The following is a 25,283-nucleotide window of genomic DNA, read 5'->3' as shown; positions in this document are numbered from 1 at the left end:
TTGTAAAATCAAAGGCATGCAGTGTGCTGTGACTTTTCCACAATCCAGCCCTGTTTACTTGAGAAAGAGATTGCAGAGTTATCTAGACAAATACTTCACCATTATATGTAGTATCTAGCTCTAAGGACCAGAGATTCGAAAGCACAGGTATAAAAAACATGAAATTGGGGCCAGAGATTTAGCTCAGTGGTTCCGCCGCCTGCCTCTCAAGCACAAGGACCTGAGTTCGATCCCCAGTACCAAAAAAAAAAAAAAAACCCATGAAACTGCATATTTTAAAAGCCTGCTATAAGGCTTCATACCTTTCAGCTCTGAAACTATCACTGATGTATTTATCACAAAGTGAGCAGAGCACCTGAAGAAAGCAGACAGTTAAGTGCAGATGGTGCACTGGGAAGCTTCACATTTCACAGGCAACAGGGAATCTGCCTCAGTCAGACAATGCAGAGGATCCCATGAAGACACGGGAAACGCAGAGACACGGAGTAGATCTGACTTCTGGAGGAAGCCGTCCTCACCCAGGGAGACCAGGTTCCTGTAGTTCTCCAGCATCACGTCCCTGTATAAAGTCCTCTGAGCAGGGTTCAGGTGTTTCCACTCCTCCCGGGAGAACTCTATGGCCACATCCCTGAATGTCAACAGACCCTGAAATGAAAAGTATGTATCACCACGGGGAACTGGAGAGAGTTAGAATCTCCATAGAAATGAAAAGGAGGGAAAGGTAAGGGCCAGTTCAGTTGAAGTGAGTGAGCTAGATCCATGCTGTGGATGGACCCACACTTCGAATCTCTGGAGTGATAAAGATGGTCTTATATGCTAATGAGGTAACTGGTTCCAGGAAACAACAAAATTTATATGATCAAACTTGAACTCCAATTTTTACTAACTACTCATACTAAAAATATATTTACAACTTAATGACTTAAATTCAGATATCTAAGCATTATAAAAATTCAAACAGAATTTACAAGCTTAGTAAAGTGTAAAATTTGGAGTTTTTGAAAGTTTGTGGTTCTGAGGTCAAAACCAGGGCCTCACCCATACCAGACAAGCACTTTATCTCTGAGCTATATACCCAGCCCAGAAAACATTTAATATAATTAATTTAACAGAAAAAGTTATATATTTCAAAAGTATATAGTAAAAAGAATTACAGTGGATTCCCAAAATGTGCAGGGGTTAAATTCCTAGAGCACCCACAAATTTTGAAAACCACCAAGTTCAGATGTGATCAGAAAAATACTTGTGTCTATTTTTCTACTTTAAACCCTAAATATGCTGTCTCCCACAGTTATGCAATTTACTTTAATAAAATTCTGTTTTAATAAAGCCTTAGAAGGTGCAGGACATTTTGGCAACATCTCTGGGATCTTAGGGCTTCAACAGGAACAAAACCAAGAGCACTTGAGATAGCTACATGCGGTACAGCAACCGGTTATGATGCAGGAATGCAGGTGCATCTGCCAGAGATGGGTTACATGGCAGCAGCCAATCAGTAGCAAGAGAAACTGAGTAACACCCCTGAAGTGGCTACTTGTAAACATCCCATCAAAAACAACAACAACAACAACAAAAACAATTGCAGAGGATATTTGCTGAGTCCACAAAACTGCTGGGGAGTCTAGGAATGATTGCTACCTAGGTTGTAAAGAAAAATTCAAGAACCAAGGCAACGAACTCTGATTCTCAACTTCGTGAGGTATACTATATTTGAAAAATTAAAAAGCAGCCCCAAAATGTAACTTGAAAACATAAAACCACTAAGCCTGATATTTACCAAGTATATTTTACCAAACATCAGTGAACACTGGATGCACTTCCTCCTGGTCAAGGAGAAAAGGGGGCTGTTTGGGCTCCACCCGATCACTATTGTATAGGATGCCTGAACAGGGAACAGGAAGGAGAGAAAAAGGTGGAAATTAAGAGAGCAGGGAAAATAGCGAAGAGTTGAATTTTAAAAAAAAATTAACAGGTCAGACATGTGGTACATGCCTGTGATCCCAGCACTTGGGAGGCTGAGGCAGGAGGATTGCTGGAGTTCAAGGCTAGCCTGGGCGACATAGTGAGTTCAAGGCCAACCTGAACTAATAGTGAGATTCTTGTCTCAAGAAAATTTAAAATGAATAAATAAAAAAGTAAAACGTAACATACCATGACTTCACCCTGGAAAAATGTTATTTAAATGTAGGACTAAAACCAGTGAAAATAATCTTCCCTTAGTTACTCTCATTAAACACACACTCATGTGCACGTATGCATGACACATCTTACACTTCCCCTAGCAGATACACTATGGCACATAAGAAAGACATTTTTTGGTCCATAAAAAGAAATTATGCAACTTCTCTGAAGCACTGACGTTAGTAAGATTAAGGAGCAGGAAGCCCTAGACGTTCCCTTCCTCAAAGAAACAAGGATTTAATAAAAACACAGCAAGCAACTGAGAAACTCAGAAAAGAGTTTGGAGCCCTGGAGCAAGAAAAAATGAGGCAAACAGAAGGGCTTAAGGGACTTCTATAAAGACACAATCATAAGCATCTCAGAAGAGGAAGAAAGGGGTAAAGAGATCCTATTTGAAATTAAGATTGTCCCAAATCACTCAAATATGAGTGGACAGAAACTGAAGAAACTTAGAGAAATCCAATTAGAATAAATCTAAGAGACCTACATCAAAACACATCATAATGGAAACACTGAAAATCAGAGACAAAAAAGAATGTTGACAACAGTAAGAGAAAAGTGACTTCCACTCTGGAGCACACTCTTAGAAGTGTCAGAAGATGTCTCAGATGGTTTACAGCGCTGATGGAAAACACTGCCAGTTAACAATACTACATCAGGCAAAACGGTTCTTGAAAAATGAAAAACTTGAGAGTAGCCAGATACAAATTAAGAGTTGTTTTCTTTTTGTTTTATTTATTTATTTTATTATTATTATTATTTTTTAGATCGGGTCTTGTTGATTTTCCCAGGTTGGCCTCAAACTTAAGATCTTTCTGCCTCACCCTCTAGAGCAGACAGGATTAAACACATGCAAGAGCTTGCCCAGCTCAAGAATTTCTAAAGAGAAATCATGAAGTTGAAATCAAACAGAAAAACAAAGGAAAAAATATAAAACTCCAGGTAAAGGTATGTAAGTCCTTCACTATAAATAATTGTGTCCAATTTGAATTAAATGCTCAAATTGTAAGACATATACTGGCTGAAGAGTGAGGAAAAAAAGGACACCAAGATCCAACTACATGCTGTAAACAAGACATTCACTTTTGTTTAAAGGACTCACATAGGCTAAAAGTGAAAAGGTAAAAAGAGGAACCCCAAAGAGAGCAGGGGTGGTTATTCTTCTACTTTAAGCAAGGGATTTAGCTCAGTGGTTCTGCCACCTCACAAGTGCAAGGACCCAAGTTTGATCCATAGTACAAAAAAAAAAGCCAAAAACAAAAACATAACCTTTAAGACAAAAGATGTCCCAAGAGGAAAAGAAGGACTTTTCCTAACTATTAAGAGGGCAGTGACCCAGGAAATAGAATTACAAGCATGTACTCACTATTAACCCTCGCAAATGTATGAAGCACACACAGCAGGATTAGACAGAAACACAAGCGCTGCAGAACACTTCATGCTCCACCATCACTTATGGACAGAATAACCAGACAGGATCAACAAATAAACAGAGGGCTTCAGCAATACTACCCAGCACATGCACCTCACAGACCTATACAGAATATTCTACCCAACGGCAGCAGAAACTACCTCTAAAACATACACGGAACAAGTATATATTATATCACAGGTTAGGTTAAAATAAATCTTCAATAAGTTCAAGAAACTAGAAATTATTCTAATTTTCTTCTTGTACACAATGGAACAAGTACAGAAATCAACAGCTAAGGAGATACAAAACCTCACAAACGTGAAAATTTCAAATAACCAATATTTATAGTTAAAGTAAAATGAAAACAAATATGTCAAAACTGATGGAATGTAGTAAAGTCTAAAGTGGTTAAATTTTACATCCAGAACAAAGGACAAACTCAAACCAAAAAACTTTATACCTCTATCAACAACAAAAAATATTATCATAAGCAAAAGGAAGGAAAAAATTATCATCAGGGCAGAGATAAATGACACAGCAAACACATTAAATAATAAAACATTAACTTTTTGGAAACATGAACAAAAATGGTAGGTTCTTCCCAGAAACAAAACCAATGGAGCCTCCTCATGATCCACATCTCTGGTCCCAGTGAGATGGCGTTTCAGTGGGGTTGAGAAAGGCTGAGGGCAGCCCGGATGCCAGCAAACACCGGCTGCAGGATCATGGGTTAGCAGTCCTGTATCCAGCACTTCACAAAGGAGGGAGACAGAGCAAGCAAACGAGATCACTATTTTACCTCAAAAATAGCCATTTTTGACTCCTTTTCTTTCCTCTTCCTCCTCTTCCAGTCTTCTTTGTTATGTAACATGAGTCTTTAGAAGTTAATCCTAGCCAGGCGTGGTGATCCACATGTGTAATCGCAGCACTGGGGAGGCTGAGGCAGGCAGATTGCCATGTGTTCAAGCCAAGCCTGGGATACATAGTGAGTTCAAGGTTAGCCTGAACTAATGAATGAGACGCTTCTCAGAAGGAAAAAGAAAAAGATAATCCTGAATGTCAAAAGCAGGGTACTTAATGCTCAAAATGAACATATCCTCTTTCCCTAATACACACTCACAAAAGAGAACCTCACCATGTAGAAAGATGGGTCTGCTGCTCCCTACTGCACTGAGGGTGGGTGGGGATGCAGTGATATGCAACTCCTACAGGAGGTCCAACAGGAAACTTCCCTGACATTTTCAGAGTGTGTGTATGTGTGTGTGTGTGTGTGTGTGTGTGTCCCCACCTCCTGGTGAAGCCCCAACACCCAGCAGCAGTGGGGAGCTGGGCTGCACCGAGTTCTCCTCCAGGACATAGTCCCAGCCCTGACCAGACCCATGCACAGTACATCCCCTCATCCCTCCATGGATCACACACTGATCTCAGACCTCAAAAATATAGGACACAGTCTGGGTGTTCAGTGCTGCACTCAGAATAGAATTAACATTGACATTACTAAGTCTGGTTCCCAGGCTGACCATGGGAATGGGACTTCCAGCAATAGGAAGCCTGAATTAATTACCAGTAGTAGGGTAAGATCAATGTCCCACTTTCTCACATTCCTCTACTTTGGAGCCTTGTTTTCCCCAGGACCCAGACAGTGGACTAGGAAAGATTAGAAAGAAACTCACAGAGCAGGCAACATGGACCAGAGACGGGGTTTATGTTTGGTTAGGATGTCAGTGGAAGCAACAGGTCACAGAAATCTCCAAGTAGACATTGTAGACCTGAGAAGGAAGGTGTCTGCCACCTGCAGCTGATGGCCAGGAAGTTGTAATCTGAGAGAGAACCAAGAGAAAGCCCTGAGCCAGGAGCCACAACAACCCCAGGAGAAGTCAAAAGGCCTGTGTGGCTGGCAGAATGGGCAGGGAGGAGGATAATGCAGGAGATGAAGGCTGGGAGAGACTTCCGGAAACAGAGCAGGTGTGGGTTAGATCTTCTCCTACTTCTCTCACATCTGAAATTTTGTAATGATGGACTTTGTCATCCATCTAATATAAAGATGTGATCTAATTTAAATAAAAATACTTCCACATATTATAATGCATCCTGTCGCGAGCCAGCGACACAGAGCACTGTCCAGCAGTGCCTCCAACCTGAAAGAGCAGCGGGGTGGAGATGGGGCAGAGAGAAAGGAAGGACGCCAAGACAAGAGTCTGATCAAGGCGACATTTATTGAGGGCAAGCATCTGCCTTTTAAAGGAAAAGAGCAAACTATTATGGGCTAGGATTACCATAGTAACCTCAACACCCGCTCCACGGGAACGAGGGTTCACACGGGAAAGATAAATCAGGCTCAAGAAAAACAAATTAACAACACTTGCAACTGATAATCATGATTCCCAAATAGGTGGAGGAACTTAACAAAATGGAGTTACAACACCTGACTCCTACAGATAACTTCAGATCTTTAACAGGAAGCACCTGACTCCTACAGATCTTTGGCTGTCCGAGTTTCTCCCGTGCAGGGTCAAATCAAAAAGCCAGTGGGCCATGGCTGGCTTCCCACAGCATCGTATACTTAAAATACACACACAGCGTTCTTTTAAGCCACAGGAAGGGCGGGGTCAACCGTACCCGCCACACCGAAGACTACAGAGGAAGTGACGTGCAGAGCTCAGGACGTCACACGGGGACTGTGAAGGCAGAGATACCCGTTGCCATGTCCCAGCAAAGAGGAGAGGACACCTGGACCCAGGAGGCTAGGGTTCCTGGGAGAGGTCTGCGGGGTAAATGGAGACCTATATGGTGTCAAATCCATGGAAGTAAGGAAAAGCAGTGCTTCAAGGCTAAAGCATGGGACACCATCAAATTCAAAGAGCAGGGTTCAGGAGACACCCGCAAGGCCACCGCGGTGCTGTCTGGCAGGGCTGTAAGTCACCGCTCTTCTCCAGTTCCAAGCCTCACTTTTCTTGCTCTTCTCCCTACTTTGCTCTCATCTCCCTGGAGCCACATTTTATATTTGTTTGACAGCGCCCCGACGCCAGGCCCAGCTTTCTTGTCTTCTTTCACTCTTAGGATCTCTTTGGAACCCTCACCCGTCCTCCACCCGCCATCTGTTTATGGGTCTATTTCTCCTGACCCCTTTGCCCACTGCTCAAAGGGAGGGGACGGTATGAGAAGCCGAGCCCGAAAGAACACATTTTCCTCTGGGGTAGAATTCAGTCCCCAAGAACCCCAAGTCACAGGATAAGTCAGGTAACCTCCGGGCCAAAAGAGAGAGGACAGCGAAGGGATCGGAACCGGCCGGGAGTGCAAGCGCAGGGCGAGACCCCGTCCCCTAGCGGGAAGGACGTCGGGGTGAGGGGCGGCGCGGAGGAAGGGCTAGGATGGGCCTCGAACTCCTGCGCCCTGCAGGGCCCACGCGGCTCTCCCCGTGGCGTCCGAATGGACTTGCGTGGAGGGGGCGGTGCGGGAAGTCGAAGGTCACTAGGGACCCAGGTCCGGACAGCGAAGTGCTAAGAACCCGCACAGAAACTCAAAGGGGACCAGCACTCCCCAAGATGCGCTTCCGGGTTGGCGGGTTGCAGCGCGCAGCAAAGAGGCCAGGCTTGGGCGGGGACATGCGAGCGGTGGGCGGAGAAACGCTAGCGGTGGGCGGGCCTAGGGCGGGGCCTACGCGCCTCCGGGGTCTCACTGGGAGTTTCCGGTGAGGGGACCGCTCAGGGGCGCGGGGAGGCTCGGAGGTGTGGACCAGGGGTCTCCTTCACGAGGCCGGTGAGGTCAGTGCTGCGCGGTTCTTGCTGTTAACCTTAACGAGGAATTTAACTTAAAAACCTTGGAATTGCTTGGGAAGACTGTGCAAACTAGAATATGACCTGAAACACATTCCTGGGCCGAATGTGTAATTCAACGGGGAAACCCAAGAAAAGCATTGGTCCGGCGATGAGTGTTTTGTTCCGTCCCGCTGCTGGGCCTGCGGTGCGCCTGGGCAGGATTTGGAGCGCCTCACACGGTCTCTTCTATGTCTTTGGCGGCCGTCAAGGGCCCTGAAGGCCTGGCCAGCGGCTGCGGTTGAGGTCCGCGCGAGTCCGGTTTCAGTAGAGGCGGTGCTGCTCCGTCGTGGAGTCTGCATGGACCGATCCGTGCTGAGCCCGATTCACGACTGGCTCCTCGGGATCAGAACGGAAAGTACTCAGTTGCATGTGAACTAGCACAATCAATCAACAAGTGGGATCTCTTCTTACTAAAAAGCTTCTGCACAGCAAGAGAAACCACCAACCATGTGAAGAGACAACCCACAAATTGGGGAAAAAAATTTGGCTGTTCCTCAGTCAAAAGTCTATCTAGGGCCGGGGATTTAGCTCAGTGGTTCCTCCGCCTGCCTTGCAAGCACAAGGACCGGAGTTCGATCCCCGGTACCAAAAAAAAGTCTATCTAGACTATACTAGACTATATAAAAAAGGTTAAAATATCAGATCTCCTAAATTTAAAGATCCAATCCAAAAATGGGCATCTGAAATTAACAGACATTTCTCAAAGTAGAAATAGCAAATAAACATATGAAAAAATGTTCAGAAATCACTGGTCATTCGAGAGATGCAGATGAAAACAAAATTCCACCTCCAGCGGGAGATGGAGAAATGGCTGCTATCATAAAATAAACTAATGACAAATGCAGGCAGGGCTGAGGAAAGAGGATCCCTGCACCACTGCTGGTGGGAGTGTGCTGTGGAAATCAGTATGGAGAAACCTCAAAGAACTAGGATTGGAGGCCCATTTGACCCTGCTATCCCCCTGCTGGGTGTTTCCCAAAAAATTAAAAGAAACTTACCACAGTGATGTATGTGCACCCATGTTCATAGTAGCACAATTTATGACAGCTAAAACTTGGAAGCAGCCCAATTGCCCACCAATAGCAGACTGGATAAAGAAAATGTTTTGTTTTTTGTTTTTTTTAATAAAATGAAGTACTACTCAGCCATAAAAAATGAGAAACTAAAGACATAGCTAAATGGACATTGAAGCTATACTCAAGTGAAATAAATAGGACACACATGTAAATACGAAATTTTCTCTGGTGTGAGAAACTTAAGATCTTAAATGTATAATAGATAATGTGAAATAGGAAGAAAAGGGGAAGGGGTAGTGGGAGAGGTAGGGGAAAGGAAAGGATGGACTATGAGAAAATGAAATCTCACTATATTACTAAATGTGCAAGACTGCTCCCTAGTTCCACTGTTCTATTTCATAGCTTTAATGCTTTGATAATAACCAAGTAGGCATGCTCATTACATTTGTATGGCTCCCTCAAAGATTTATCATTTGATGCCTAGTGAATTCTGAGGGGTACGAATCTGTTTTATATGCAGTTTTTAATATCTTTAGTGCAAACTGGGATATTGACTATTGCTTGAATTCATCATAAAGGTTTTGCCACATTCATATTTATATCAGTTGTTCAAATTCTAGTGCTACGCAAGGTGTGAATGTGCACATCTGTGGTTTCTCTCCAGTACAGGTTATCTGATATTCACTGAAGTGCAAGCACAAAATAGGATATGCCAAATTGACTTTTCTTAGGTTTTTTTTCTCCAAGATCTATTTTCCGATGTGTACTGAGGCTTGAGTGCATATTCACGTATTTAGTACTCATTCCATTTGAGAGGTGCCTTCCACTTTGAGTGTTTTGGTGAATATCAATGTCTAATTTTCACCTTAAAGCACTGTACAACCAATATGTAAGGTTTCTTTTCCAGTATGGATTAGCTTATGGTCAGTGAGGCTTAAATAATAACTCAAGGCATGCCTCACTGATCATACATGAAATTTCTTTCCAGCAGAAACTGTCCAATGTTGTAAGGATTTTACCCGGATTGAAGACTTCTGCCTCATTCGGCCATCAGCTCTCTCTCCAGGATGAATTTCTAGTGAAGTCACTAGAATTAGACTTAATAAAGATACACATTTATTATGTTTCTAAGGTTTCCCTCAAGTATGAATTCTCCAATGATGTGCTAGGGATTTTAGACTGAACACTTTGCCACATTAATTACATTTTTAACGTTTCTCTGGAGTATGAATTCCCTATGTGCTACAAGTGAGTTTGGACAGAAAATTTTGCCACATTCATTACATTTATAAGTTTTCTCCACAGTATGACTCCTACGATGACATGGAGTGTAGCAAGTGCAACAGAACACCTTGCCATATTCATTATATTTGAAAGTTTTCTGTCCAGTGTCAATTATCCAATGTTCTGCAAGGTATAAATTACAACTCAACACTTTATTACATTCATTATATTTGTAAGTTTTTCCCCCAGTATGGATTTTCATACTTTACTAGGGACGATGTATGACTGAATACCTTACCAAAGTCATTAAAATTTTAAGATTTCTCTCCAGTATGGACTTTCTGATGATTTGCTAGAGATGGGTTTAAACTGAAGACCTCTACATTCATTACAATTCTGAAGTTTTTCTCCAGTAAGAATTATCAAATGTTGTACAATGTAGAATTTGTAACTGGAGACTTTTCCCATTCATTACACTGTGAAACGTCTCTGTCCAGTATGAACTGTTTATGTTGGGGAAGGTGTGAAATGTGATAGAATGTTTTCCCCATTTAGTACATTTCTGTGGGTTCTTGACAGTGGGAATTCTATGATGATTCAAAAGATGTGAAATTTAATTAAAGACCTTGCCAAATTCATTACATTTGTAAGGTTTCTCTCTAGTATGAATCCTACAGTGACTTGCAAGGTGGGACTTGCGACGGAAAACCTTGCCACATTCATTACATTTGAAAGGTTTCTCTCCAGTGTGAGTTATCAGATGTAGTACAAGGTATGAACTACAACTGAACACTTTACCACATTCATTACATTTGTAAGGTTTCTCTCTACTGTGAATGTTTTGATGCATTGCTAGGGATGACTTGTAACAGAAAACGTGGCCACACTCATTACATTTGTAAGGTTTCTCTCCAGTATGAATTCTCCGATGCTTTGCTAGAGATGAATGAACACTGAACACCTTGCTGCAATCATTGCATTTGTAAGGTTTCTCTCCAGTGTGAATTCTTTGATGACATGCAAGATCTGACTTTTGTCTGAAGGCCTTTCCACATTCATTACATTTATAAGGTTTCTCTCCAGTATGAATCCTAAGATGACAGGTAAGGCAGGAATTGTGACTGAACGCCTTCCCACAGTCATAACATTTGAAAGGTTTCTCTCCAGTATGAATTATCAGATGTTCTGCAAGGTTTGAATTACAACTGAACATTTTACCACATTTATTACATTTGAAAGGTTTCTCTCCAGTATGGATGCTTTGATGCTTTGATAAGGATGATCTATACCTGAAAACATTGCCACATTGATTACATTTGTAAGGTTTCTCTCCAGTATGGATTCTTTGATGCTCTACTAAATAGGATTTTTTACTGAAGACTTTTCCACATTCATTACATTTATAAGGCTTCTCTCCAGTATGCATTTTCCGGTGGCTTATAAGATTTGATTTCTGATTGAAAACTTTACTACATATATCACAAATAAAGGGTTTCTCTCCAGTATGGAATATCTGATGCATAGTAAACTGGGAATCTTGGGTAAAGGATTTCCCACACTCATTCCATTTGTAAGGTTTTGTACTAATGTGCATTACCAGTTCTTGGGTGAAAGATAAAGACTGAAGAAAATCATTTTTATATTCATGAGAAATGTTTTTTTTCATACTAGAAGGATTTCTTTGGTTGGATGAAACTGAGGAATCACTGTTGACAGACTGCTCAAGGTAATTACACTCATAAATGTTCTTTTCTCTTTCAGATAGTTGCAGTTCAGGTACATGTGATTGAAAACTTAACCCAAGCCAATTTTTAGTATGTTTCTCTCCTGCATTCCTTTGACCATGTTCATCTCTTCCGTCAGTGAGATTTTCCTTGTGATTCACACAGAAGCCTCTGTCAAGTCTTCCATCCTCTCTGCAACGGCACTCAAAGTCACGCATATTTGTCTGGATTTCTTTGAAGCACACTTCTTGAATATTGTGAATTTTATGTTTTTGCAACATTGCTGCCTGGAACATTTCTCCAGTATCACTTCTCCCTTTGGGGGTAAATCCCTTGACCACACATTTAGGAGAGGTATCTATGAAATATAAGAAATTGTTGGGTTCTGATTAATTACAGATGGTAAGTGAATTGTTACTGAAACACATGACATTACACCAAAACAAATCAGTATAACAATAATTATGAAACTTCCTGATTTTTACATTTTAGGAAAAAAAAGAAAACTTTGATTATATGTAATTCAAAACAACAGCAGAAATCCTCAGTTTGAAAGAAACTAAAACACTGAATAAACTAATTCAATAGGTGACTTGCTTATGAAAATTTCTGTCATATTGGTAAGAAATAAATTTTTGTGGTTAAAGCATACTAGTCTATGTTATTTCTAATGGAAGATGGAGATAAATAAGATATGAAAAGAATCCTTTCATCATAAAAAGAACAGAAGGTAAACCAGTCTTATAAACAAAGGAATACTGAACTATTTACTATAGAAGTGTTATTATTAACTATTTCACAGCACTATTATGTAAAAAACCTTGAGGTAAGTTAACATTACTCTTCAATTAAGGAGAGTAGATCAATATCATTTATTCTTCTAACAATTTATATAGACTATAAGTGAGAGAAATAGGATTTCATTCTTGGCCTGTAGGATCAATCAACATGTTGTCGAAGATACCAATTCACAGAGGTAGTATGTAATACAAGAAGTCACAGTAAATACAAGAAACATGGAAAGTAACATTTCAAAAGAAAGAGAAAGGTGAGCTACGCTGTGGCACTCAGCCATCCCTCGCAGACAATGATATCCAAGCCATCAACACTGCACACACTGATTTAGGTAGTGTCCTGAGAACATCTAAAGGATGAGTAGGTGACTTTCCTTACACAGTGAGGTTAGTGTGGGAGTCCTCTGCAAACTGGAGTAAACAGACTAAAAGAAATATACTAAGAAGTACCAGTACAGTGCATCCAGATCAAGTAAGTACATGAGAAAAAGCCAGCATGAGAAGACACAAGCACGGACAGGAGTGAGTGATGGGCACGAGGGAGCTGTATCCAGGCTGGTAAATCCTTGAGACTGTAACCGCACAGGGCAAGTAACACTGCTGTTCTGTTTCACTATTAGCTAGTGTTACTTATAATGTATTGTGCCTAATTTGAAAGTAAAACTTCATCTTAGTTATGCATGCATAGAAAAAAGACACAGTATATACAGGGTTTGGTATAACTTGCAGCTACAGTTCCTCATCTGGGGTCTTAGAAAGTATGCCATGCAATAACTGACATCTACTGCAACAAATGATAGGGCTGAAAATTACTAAATGCAAAATAGCACTATAGAAAATTACAAAACTATGAGGTTTTATATATAAAACACAAAATTGATAACATTCATAGCTAAATTAATTAAAAGAAACAAAAGACTCAACTACAATCACAAAAAAGAGGGGACCTTACAAATATTTAGTTCTATGCAAATAAAAAGGAATATTGCAAAACATATAGGGCCAAGAAAAAATATTGCAGATAAAAATCCTAGAAACACACAATCATAAGGAAACAGAAAATCTGAAACAGACCAGTAGCAAAGAAACTGAGTCATCACCAAAAACCTCCCACAAGAGAAAAGGACGTGACTCAATGTCCTCAGTGGAGAATGCTACCAAATACTTACAATCTTCCTGTAACTGTTCTAAAATATGGAGAAAGAAGGAAGACCACACTTGTTCTATAAGGTAGCATAACCTTGACAAAAAAGCCAGGCCAAGAGAATCGCAAAGAAACTAAAGATCAATGCTATCCCTGATACATTTGATGTAAAATACTGAACAGAATACTAACCAAAACACATTAAAACAGATAAAAAACCATGACCACGTGAGATTTATTCCTGGAATATAAAGACAATGCACCACATGAGCACAATGAAAGAAAAAAATCTCAAGATCATTTCAGGAGCCACAGATAAACTATTTCAAACACTCAATGCCAGCTGGGTGTAGTCACGCACACAGGTAAACCGAGCACCTGGGAGGTTGAGGCAGAAGAATTACCATGAGTCTCAAGCCATATAATATGTAGCCCCAACAATGAAAAATATATTTTGCAAGAGGTATTTGTAAACCAACATTCATATTAGTATTATTTAGAGTAGTCAAAGGATGGAAGCAACCCGAGAGGAATTAACAAAATGTGGCTGAGGTTTTGTTGTTTGTTCCCCAAGGTTTGTGTTTTGGACACTTGGCCCTCAGTGTGGTGATGTTGGAAGTGAAGGACCATAAAGAGGTGGAGCCTGGTGAGAAGTAACGAGCTCACTGGGGATTTTGCCCACAGGAAGGATTAATGCAGGTCTGATAGAGTGCGTGAGTTCTGGGGAGACTAATACAGACTTCCTGTCTCACTATACCGTCTCTCCTGCAAATTCGCTTCTCCTGCACATGCTCCTAACAAGATGCCCTCACTAAAGGATGTACAGATAGGGACACTTGCTCCTGTCCTTTCAGATCCCAAAATATGAGCTAAATAACCTTTCCTTCATACATTATTCAGACTCACAATTTTGTGTTATTAGTGGAAAACAGAGAAAAGCCCAGATATAATAGAATACCGTTCAGCCTTTGAAAAGACAGAAATCCTATTCTATGGAATATAAATAAATCTGGAGATTATGCTCCAATGTAAACTAAACAAAAATGTGAACTGAACAAGAGTCATGAAAAACAGACACTGTACAATTCCAAATATGTAAGCCATCTAAGAGTCAAATTCATAAGAATAAAAAGAATGGCAGTTGCTCATGGCAAAGGAAAAAATAAGATGGAGGAAAAAGTAGATTTAAACATTCATGGTAATCAACTGAATTACATTCAAGCAGCAAGAGAAATATGGTATAACCTAATTCTGTTCAGTTCATTCACTGTAAAATTCATTGGACGAAATCTTACAGAGATATTATAAGTAATACTAATGTATATATTAGTAGCCTTGCTGCGGAGCCAAAGGGGTGACGATTCAGTTTAAGTGCTGCTCTCACCCAGATAACATATAATAATTGTGTTAGGGTGTTAAAATATGGATCACTGTGCTTTATTTGCATAAAATATTTTAACAATACGTCCAAAGATAGTTGGTGGCACTAGCAGTAAAGGTCAGAAGAAAATTTAGAACCAAAATAGAGTTAAAGGAAGAAATCACTGTGAAATCAGTTAAAGCCTTAGAAAAAAGAATTTTACTGTAATTTTTGGGCCTCAGCACCAATGATTTTATTTTCCATTATTTCATTTGGAAAATATATGATTAGTTCTCAAATTTTTCAGTGTTCAAATATGAATTTGTAACAAATTCACTTTGACAACCCAGGTATCATTGTATGACAAGATGAATACAATGAATCTACATAGAAAAACATTGACTAGAATATAGCACTTGTAGCTATGCATGGAGGGCACGCCTATAATCCCAGCACTCAGAGGATGAGGCAAGAGGATCGTTGTGAGTTTGAGGCAAGGCTGGGCTATACAGTGAGTTCAAGGCCAGCCTAAACTGTATAGTGAGAACCTGTGTCAAAACAACAATGTAACATTCATTCCAAGAAATAAATCAGCAATACATACATAAAACACAGAAGTTTACAAAATTAAGAACACACAAATGGGAAAAAAGTATTAACAAAAGAAGGAAAGCCATCTAAAAACATTTCTGAGATTAAGACAGGAATAAAACAAAAAACGATGACAAGATTTCAAAAGTTATAAATTAAAAATATAAAGAAATAAATATAACACAGAAAAGTACTTCACGGCCCGGGATTTAGCTCAATGGCATCTCGCCTGCCTTGCAAGTGCAAAGTTCTGAGTTTGAGCGCCGGTATGGGGGTGGGAGTGGGGCCTACTTGAACAGCATGTTCTGAGTTTTGTGAAACAAAACCAAAGGTTGATACTGTGCCTGCCTGGGACCCCAGTACCAGAAAAACAAAACAAAACAAAAAACCCAAAATCAAAACTAAAGGAAATAAAAGTTTTCTGGAATCTTGTGAATTGTATGAGTTATAGTTTCTGCAGTGAAGAAGGAAACCTTCTAAATATGTAAAGCAATAGATAACCCTCAACTGAACAGTGCCACACATTGCAGATATGAAACAAGGAATTGCTACTGCTGATGAAACACAAAAATGTTCATTTACACCACATGGAAAGGTGTAAGAGTAAAGATTACTGGCAGTGGGGAGGCACACGGTTAGCTCAGTAGCACTGTGCCTGACTTACAAATGCAAGGTCCTGAGTTTGATCCCTGGTGGTGGTGGGGTGTTGGTGTACAGATTATTGTCTTAAACAAATGATGGTAGCCTTCGTTCAACTTCGTAAGTTTGTCCCAGTAGGATGCACAAAAAAAGACATGTTTTTACAAGTTTGAGCTTACACTACACTGAACAAAGGCCTGAGCAAAGGTTTGCTGTTGAGAATGAACAACGGCACCCGTGGGGCACAAAGGGCAGTACTGCAAAGCCTTATGCATGAGACCATGAACCTGAGAAGTGTGCTAAGAGATGTATCTGTGGCACAGATTGCTGGCTCAATGGGGACGATGCTCCTGTATGTGATGTGTGACAATATTTTCACTGTGCCACAGAAAGACACTTCTGTGATAGTCTTAAAAACCACAAGACAGCTAGAATCAAGGCTGAGTCAGGCACTACTGATATTTGTATCTATTATAACAGCTCAGTGTGGTTTTTCTACAGTCTCAAATATCCCAAGACAGGCTGAGAACCCCACTCAGGGTTTCCAGGGCCACCTGGCAGGTGGGAGAGTGATATTCAAACTTATTAGGCAAACTATTTTGCGTCATGAGTTGTTATGAGTGTTTACACTCTGTGGAATAGACCACAAGAAGCCACAATTAACCTCAGAGTGGGTTACCAGAGCAGAAAAAGATGACATGTCAGATCACAAGAATTTGCATACAAATTTTATCAATTTGCTGTGTGTCAGCTACTTAGGAATTGAGGGAGAGGACAGACTGCATGTTTGATGCCAGCCTGGGCACTTAGTGAGACCTTGGTTTAGAATAAAAATAACAAGGGTAGGGTAGGAGATCTAGCTCAGTGGTGCCGCCACTTTGCAAGTGTAAATGTCCCAAGTTTGCTCTGTGGTACCAAAAAAAAAAAAAGAACAAGGGTTAAGGTTACAGTTTAGTTGTAGGAAAACCCTAAATAGCATCCCCCATACCACCAATGAAATAAACAAAGAAAAAGTAAATTTCAGGCAAAAATAGCACAAACAGTAAAAATCAAAAAGGAGAATCAGGAAGAGCCAAGGTTTTTCTATACTCACAGACTAGGAAGAGTAGAAGAGAAAGCAACCTAATACATGGAAATCAAGGATTCTGTGGGACCTGGAGATGGAAATCTGCTCTGTCCACACAGCTCAATGCTAAAAGCCCGAAAGACTGAGTATGTGCTCCCCACGGAGGACCACTGATCAAAGAGGAGACCTGCCTTTGACTACCTTTACAGCTCCGAGGAATAACAATCTCAGAAGACCTATCGCACTCCCATTATACATAGCTGAGAAGTGCTAAAAGAAGGATGCAAGAAAGGGCTAAGTAAACACGCAGGGGGAGACAGCTGGGTCAGCTCAGAGTGGTTTCTGGGGTCTCAGGTGTAAGGATGAGCAGCCATGGTTTCCCATCTCCCACCTGGAACTTCCAAATAGGAAATGGGACCAAACATGGATGTGGAACATGGTGGAGGGATCAGGACGATGGGGACCTGTGCTCTGATGTTTATGGAGTGAGAACTGAGCGTCAGATGGAATTAAGAACACACGAGTCTAACAGGAGACAGGAAAAGGCCCTTCGGACACAGCACAGTGAGAACACGAAGAGTTCACAGAAGCAATGATGCAGATCATCAACATGACAGAGACACCACTCATGTTTCTGAGCTGCAGCACCACTGATGGGTAAAAGAATCAACTGGCACCTTTCACTCGGGTGACAGGTAACAACAGATGGTAAAGAAAACCCTACTCCATAACCACAGAGGAAGTAAACTTGTTTTCCCACAGAACTCTTCAACTACTGAAGTTTCCAGACGCTATTTAATGGTGCAGCTTCTGCTCTGCCTGTCTGAGCTCTTACCTGTGTTCAAACCTCTGACACTTTTCCACTGGACTGGGTTTCTGGACACTTTCACCTGGCCATCCACACTCCAGGGCTGTCCTTGCTCCAACAAGGAGACAACACTCAGGTCAAAAGGAGAAATTCCTGCTTGGAAAAAGGAAGGCGTGTGATATGCTGTGGCTTTTCCATACTCTAGGCCTGTTTACTTGAGATTACAGCGATCCAGACAAATATTTCACTGTTTTATACAAAGACCTAGCCCTCTTCGATGGATGAATAATCAAAAGCGGAAAAAGAAAAAAACAGGAAACTGGATTATTTTAAAAGTTTGCTATAAGCTTTCATGCATATTGCGACTCTAGACCCACCAGTGACACATCTATCACAGAGGGGGCAGAGCACCTGACGAAAGAGGACAGTTAAGTGCAGATGCTACACTGGGAAGCTTCACATTTCACAGGCAACAGGGAATCTGCCTAGGTCAGACAATGCAGAGGATCCCATGAGGACACAGGGGAAACGCAGAGACACGGAGTAGATCTGACTTCTGGAGGAAGCCGTCCTCACCCAGGGAGACCAGGTTCCTGTAGTTCTCCAACATCACGTCCCTGTATAAAGTCCTCTGAGCAGGGTTCAGGCGTTTCCACTCCTCCCAGGAGAACTCTATGGCCACGTCCCTGAATGTCAACAGACCCTGAAATGAAAAGTATGTTTCACCATGGGGAATCGGCAAGAGTTATAATTGTCACAAAAAACGAAATGGAAGGGAACGTAACAGTAGGTGCCACCGAAGTGAAAGCGAGGAGGTTCTTGGGTTGCTTCAGCATAGGTCCTGATCTTGAAGAAGACCGAGGCAGGATTTCATGGTCACGACAGTCACTCATACCCCCAACCTCCAGGGAAGGGAGGGCACCTAAAGTATTAATCAGCAATGTCAATGATAAAATGATTCATGCCTATGTAATGGAGCCTCCATAAAACCCCAAGGACAGGGTTCAAAGAAGCCAGCAGACGGAGGAATGTCTGGAGGTTTCTGGAAAGTGAAGCATCCACAGAAGGCACAGACACGCCAGGTTCCTTTTCCCATATCTCACTCTCTGCATCTTTCCCATCTGGGTATCCATCTGTTTAACAAACTTTGTAACAAATACTACAGATAAGTGTTTTTGCTAATTTTGTTTTGCTAATTAAATTTTGCTAACTAGAGCTTCCATACCAAAATTATTTGAACATAAGAATGAGATTGTAGGAACGGAGATCTCCATTTATAGCTGATCATCAGAACCACAGGCTACAAGTTGTGCCTGCAGCTGTCATCTGATATGGGGACACTTGGGTAGGTCTGAGGCCTCAACAGGGGAATGTAGGCTGTTTCGACATAGTGTCAGAATTAGACTGAATTAGACAGCATCCCCCGCAGAACTGTTCACTTAGTGTGTGCAGAAAAATCCTCACACATGTGGAGTGACAGATCTCTGTGTGGTGACTGGATAGGAGGGCGTGACTTTGTCTCTCCTATATACTCACACAAGGCAAGATATTTCTGAACATGTTTTGTCTCTACAATTGTGTTACATTGTAGTTTTACAGAAGCACCAGGGATTTAGCTCAGTGGTGCCACTTCCTGCCTTGCAAGCTCAACGTCCTGAGTTCGATGCCCAGTACCAAAAAATAATTAACTATAGTTTTACACAAGAGATTATAATACTCTCTAAATCAAGTATAGATTTCTCATTTTGTGGACAGGAAATGTAAAAATAAAGAAAGGGCACAGGCTTTTCTCTATGAAAATGTGAGATGTTATGTCCAGCACATTAAGTGGATGAATGGTGTGTTGAGAAAAGACAAGATTCACAGCAGCTTTAAAGAAAGATCACACTCTAAGAAGCACCATAACAACAGAAATAGGAATGGCTAAAGCTCCTGGACACTTCTATGTACTGGATATTACTCTTAACTGCTTTACATGCATAATGCATAGAGAAAAACAATAAAATATGTGCACAATAAAAACATTTCCATTACTATCGAGAAAACTGTGTTCACAAACACTAAGGGACTTGCCTAATGTCAAAGAGCAAAAAATTGCAGAGCAAACACCTGGACCAAGGTGCCTGGGAATCAGAATGAAAGCTAAAGAATCAAACACTTCAGCAAGAGATACTGCATCAAATATAAAGTGACAAAAATAAATCAATTTAAAAAATAATAGTAACATTAGGTTTCCTAAGTAAAGAAACTAGAAACAAGTTCAGGATAACATAAGTTTGCATGAAAGTTCATGATTTATATACACACATACACACATACTATATGTTTCTCACTGTTACCTATGTATTCACAGGATAGGGTAGTATATATTTAAGGCAAAAGAAAGCATCTAATATATAGCTTTTACTTTTAGAAAACATACACTTGGGGTGGTATGTAGCTCAGTGAGCACTTGCCCACCATGCACAAGACCCTCGGCTTGAGCTCCAGCATTGCAAAGGATTTCAAATAAATGAAATATTGAAAATAATGATGTGACCTGGATAAACACCAGGGAACTGCATATCTATGTACTCTTGCACAAACATTACACTCAAAGGAACAATTTTAAAAGGAGTCTCTCTCAATGATTCTTTCCAGTGATTTTTTTTTTAAATCACCACTTATACCAATGTGTATCACATCATTTATGGACAATGAAATTGAAAAAAATACACTTTAGACCATAAAACACTAGTGTTTACTAGGATGTTTAAAATGGCATGTGAAAACTTAGATAATGGAACTTGAACTCCAAGGTCTACTAAATTATTCAGATTAAAATATATTTACAACTTTAGCAATTTAAATTAAAGATAGCTAGTACCAAAACACCGGCGAAATTTACTAGTTTAATAAATTGTAATACGAGGATTTTTTTTCAAAAAATGTATGGTGCTGGGACCAAACTCAAGGCTTCATACAAGCTAGGGAAGCACTTTACCTCTCAGCTATGTCCTCAGCCTGAAATTTTTAAATAATTAATTTAACAGATTAAAAGAAAAAGTTATGTACTGCAATAGCACATGATGAAATTATTGAAAAATTGAAAAGCAGCATAAAAAATGTAATCTGAAAATGTAAAATCATTAAACCTGATATTTACCAAGCATATTTCACCAAACATTATGACTGGAAATATATACTGGATGGACTTCCTTGTAGTGAAAGAGAAACTCCAGGTAGAAAACAGCAAGGTAGGGGAGACAGAGCTGATTTGTTAAAAACTAACAGAGCATAATGTGGAAGAAGAATGTTTGTGAAATATAGCGACCAAAACCTGTGAAAATACTCTTCCACCCTTCGCAGCACTCACTAAATACACATGCACTTGACACGTACACGTGACACATCCTATATTTCCATTAGCAAATATACCACAGTCTTACATTGTTCCATGAAAAGAAATTATCCAACTATCTTGAAGGACTGATATCAGGATGGAGGAGCAGGAGGCCCCAGTTGTTCCCCCCTCACAGAAATAAGGATTTCAGAACAACACAGCAACCGGTTGCCCTTAGGAGAACTCAAAACACCTAAGAGGCTGGAACTTTTAATGTAAGTCCTGTAAGAGAAAAACTGAAGGCTATGCAAGGGGTTAAGGGATTTCTTTTTTGTACGGGGGATCAAACTCGGATCCTTGCTCTTGCAGAGCAGGCGGCAGAACCACTGAGCTAAATCCCCAGCAAGAGATTTCTATAAAAGAGCATCATATATACCTTAGAAGAGGAAGAAAGTGTAGAGACCCTGTCTGAAAGTAAGACTGCCCAAATTTCTAAAAATATGAACAAGATGGCCATACAAGTTTGAGAAGCTCAGAGAAATCCAACTAGAATATAACAGACATACACCAAAACCCATCAAAATGGAACCATGAAAAGTCAGAGACAAAAAAGACTTAACAAGAGCAAGAGAAAAGTGACTTTCCACCTGGGAGCGTGCTCCTAGGAGTGTCAGATCTCTTAGCAGAAACCTTGCCAGCTACATGTAGGGGACGGAACACTCATAGCACTGACCGAAAACGCCGCCAGGTGACAAGACTACCAGGCAAAAGTGTCCTTCAAAACAGAGAAACTGAGACTGGCCACATAAAAATGAAGGAAGGTCATTACCACTAAACCTGTACTACAAGAATTTATGCCTTCCCGTCTTTTTCTAGTTTTTTTGGGGGTGGGGTGGGTGGGAGAGAGAGTCTTGCTAATTTGCCCAGGCTGGCCTCAAACTTGGGATCCATCTGCTTTGGCCTCCGCAGTTACTGGAATTACACACATGCAGTGGCTTGCTCAGCCCAAGAGTTTCTAATGAGAGACTACGAAGCGGAAATGAAAGAAGAGCATAAAAATGCATAAAACTTAAGATAAAGGTACAAAAGTCCTTCACTATGAATCACTGTGTCCAATCTGAATGAATTAAATGCTTGAATTAAAAGACATATGATGACTGAAGAGAGGAAAAAAGGAAACCAAGATTCAACTACATGCTGTAAACCAAAGGTATACTTTTGATTAAAGGACTCACCCAGGATAAATGTGAAGAGATTGAAAATAAAATGCAAATGGAAACTAAAGTAAGCAGGAATAGCTGTTATATTTTAATACATGGCCTTTAATATAAAAACTGTCACAAGAGAAAAAGAAGGACTTTACATAATTGCTAAAAGGGCAGTTCCCCAGGAGAGAGGATAATTACAAGTATGCACCCAACATTAAACCTCTTCAATGGATGAAGCAAATATCAACGGAACTAGGTACTAGCACAATACCTGGGGGACAGTCATGGTCCGTATCACTTACGGACAGAATAACCAGCTGACCAAGAAACAAACAGAGGGCTTCACTACACTACACTACACAGCATGTGCACCTCACAGACGTGCACAGAACACTCCAGGCAACAGCAGCAGAAAGTACCACCTCTAAACACACAAGGAACATCTATTTGATATACCACAGGTTAGGTTAAAACAACTCTTCAGTAAGTCGAACCAAGTCAAAATCATTGTAACTTTCTTTTGTGCCCAATGGACTGAATGCAGTCATCAACAGCTAAAGAAATAAAAAACCTCACAAATATGTGAAAATTAAACTCTTTCAAATAACCAATAGGTACAAGCAAGAGAAGACTTCAGAAAACATCTGTGGCTCGAGTAAAATGAAAACAAATATGCCAAAACTTACAGAACGTAGGAACAGCAATGGTAAGAAGTTGAAGTTAGAAAAATTTTATGTCCAGAACAAAGGACAAACTCAACCCATAAATTTACATGTCAATCAAAAAAAAAAAAAAGAGGAAAACACCATAAGCAACACGAAGGAAGAAATGAGTATCACAGTACAGATAAATCACACAGCTCCAGATTAACCAATAAAACATTAACTTTTTGGAAAGACCAACAAGAATGACAGGAGCCTCCTAGAACCATGACCAATGGAGCCTCCTCACATGATCCAAGTCACTGGTCCCAGGTGAGACGGAGTCCTAGAGATGAGTGAGGCGGAAGGCAGCGCGGTGAGTGTCAGCAGACACAGCAGGCTGCAGGGTTACGGGATGTCAGCAGTCCCACATGCAGCACTTCACAAAGGAGGGAGACAGAATAAGCAAGTAAGATCAGCACTCTACCTGAATAACGGCCATTCTCAACTCCTTTTCTTTCCTCTTCTTGGCTTCTTCCTTATGGAACATTGAGTCTTTACAAGTTAATCCTGAATGTGAAAAGCACACTGTTTAAAACTCAGAATAAACACATCCTTCCTGGAACACCACCGACATAAAAGAGAAACCATGAAGAAATGTTTGTCCTCTGCTGCCCACTGCCCTGAGGGTGGGGATGCAGTGGAACGCAGCTCCTGCAGGAGGCCCAACCAGAGACGGCCCTGACACTTCTTCAGAGTGTGCCCCTCCTGGTGAAGCCCCAACACCCAGCAGCAGTGGGGAGCTGGGCTGCACCGACTTCTCCTCCAGGACACAGTCCCAGCCCTGACCAGACCCACGCACATCTCCTCATTCCTCCGTGGATCACAGCTGATCTCAGCCCCCAGAAATGCAGGAGCGTCTGGGTGTCTAGTGGTATGCACTTAACTGAACCAACTTTACATATTACTAAAGTTTGGTCCCTGGGTGACCATGGAAATGGGACTCTCCGGTAGGGGCCACAGGAGACTTATTTGCAAAACACCTCAGCACTCCAATGGGAAGCCAGAGCCGAGCACCACACAGGAGGGCAGGCCCAGACCCCCTCCCACCTTCTAGCTCGGCTCTCCCTTTGGAGCCTTGCTGCCCCCAGGATCCAGGCAGTGGACTCAGAAGGATGAGAAAGAAATCTGCAGAGGAGGCAACAGGGACGAGAAGTGGGAGTGAGCGTGCAGTTGGGGTGTCAGTGGAATGTGGAGTGATCAAAGAAGTCTCCATGGAAACGCTGATATCAGAACAAAGACCTGGAAAGGAGGATGCCCACTGCCAGCACCTGATGGGCCAGCGAGTCCTGAGCTGAGAAAGAACCCAGGTCATGTCCAGAGGCAGGAGCAACAGCGTCCCTAGGAAAGGTAAGAGGCCTGTGTGGCCCAAGCAGAGAGCAGGGAGGAGGATACTGCAGGAGAGGAAAGCAGGGAAGGACTTCTGGAAGCAGAGCAGGTGTGGCTGAGATCTAGTATTTGTCTCCCACATCTGATATGAATTTTAGAAATGATAGACTTTGACACCCATCTGATATAAAGATCTGATTTTTCTATTTTACACCAAAATACTTACAAATATTATATCGCATCCTATACTTAACGTATATGCGTAAGCTAAACTCCAGGAAGGGCAGGGTCACCCGTACCTGACATACCGAAGACTATAGAGGAAGTGACGTGCAGAGCTCAGGAAGTCACACGGGGACTATGAAGGCAGAGATACCCGTTGCCATGTCCCAGCAAAGAGGAGAGGACACCTGGACACAGGATGCTAGGGTTCCTGAGAGAGCTCTGCAGAGTGAATGGAGACACAGGCTTGGTGTCAAAGCCATGGAGGAGGCGATAAGAAAGGCGGTGGGTATCGTCCAGAAGAGGTTCAAGGCTAAAGCATGGGACACCTGTCACATTCAGAGGACATCACGTTGCTGTCTGCCACGGCTGTGGCAGACACCTCTCCCCTCCTCCAGCTCTAAGCGCCTCCCTTTTCCTGCTCCTCTCCCTACTCTGCTGCCCTCATCTCCCTGGAGATCCACATTCTATCTGTCTCTATTTGATTTTCTTCCCCTGCTACCTTCTTGGCTTCTTTCACTCCGAAGATCTCTTTAGAATCCCTCGTCCCCCTCTACCTGTCCACTGCCCACAGGGAGGGGATGGAAAGAAAAGCCGCCTCCGGAGGGGCACATTGAATTCTGGCCACAAGAACCCCGAAGTCTCAGGATAGGTCTGGTGACCTCCCCCAGAACAGAGGGGAAACAGCGAGGGGAGGCCCGGGGGGCGGGCCCGGCCCGGGA

At 41.6% G+C, this 25,283-nt stretch overlaps 2 protein-coding genes and 1 long non-coding RNA gene across 4 annotated transcripts in view; 1 reads left to right on the top strand and 2 right to left on the bottom strand.

Annotated features, from left to right (window-relative positions):
- LOC104857212 (zinc finger protein 480-like) overlaps positions 1-4,550 on the bottom strand; it is a 4,612-nt gene extending 62 nt beyond the window's left edge. Inside the window, exons 1-2 of the mRNA XM_033766140.1 lie at positions 4,395-4,550; positions 519-645 (exon numbers count right to left, since the gene is read on the bottom strand). Coding sequence (XP_033622031.1) covers positions 519-645; positions 4,395-4,466 — 199 coding nt within the window. The 5' untranslated portion in view covers positions 4,467-4,550. The remainder of the gene's footprint in view (positions 1-518; positions 646-4,394) is intronic.
- LOC117286922 overlaps positions 1-11,596 on the top strand; it is a 19,955-nt gene extending 8,359 nt beyond the window's left edge. The window contains exons 3-4 of one of the 2 annotated variants that reach the window (XR_004518066.1): positions 11,415-11,429; positions 11,517-11,596. This is a non-coding gene — a long non-coding RNA (uncharacterized LOC117286922). Of the gene's footprint in view, positions 1-11,414; positions 11,487-11,516 lie in introns of those variants that run through there. The other variant, XR_004518065.1, reaches the window with a different exon arrangement.
- On the bottom strand, positions 8,824-25,244 carry LOC109117818 (zinc finger protein 347-like). The gene is made up of 5 exons (XM_033766079.1): positions 24,639-25,244; positions 23,438-23,520; positions 18,356-18,482; positions 17,807-17,932; positions 8,824-11,735 (listed from the first exon to the last, which is right to left on the bottom strand). Exons 1-5 carry the CDS (start codon positions 24,643-24,645, stop codon positions 10,267-10,269), a joined length of 1,812 nt encoding a protein of 603 aa, XP_033621970.1. The 5' UTR covers positions 24,646-25,244; the 3' UTR covers positions 8,824-10,266.
- Between the last annotated feature and the right edge of the window lie 39 nt (positions 25,245-25,283).

The sequence above is a fragment of the Fukomys damarensis genome, unplaced genomic scaffold (genome assembly GCF_012274545.1).
Source record: "Fukomys damarensis isolate Sample0158 unplaced genomic scaffold, DMR_v1.0_HiC HiC_scaffold_19, whole genome shotgun sequence".
Taxonomy (NCBI): Eukaryota; Metazoa; Chordata; class Mammalia; order Rodentia; family Bathyergidae; genus Fukomys; species Fukomys damarensis.
The sequence above is the reverse complement of the archived record's forward strand: the minus strand, read 5'-3'. Positions and strand labels throughout refer to the sequence as shown.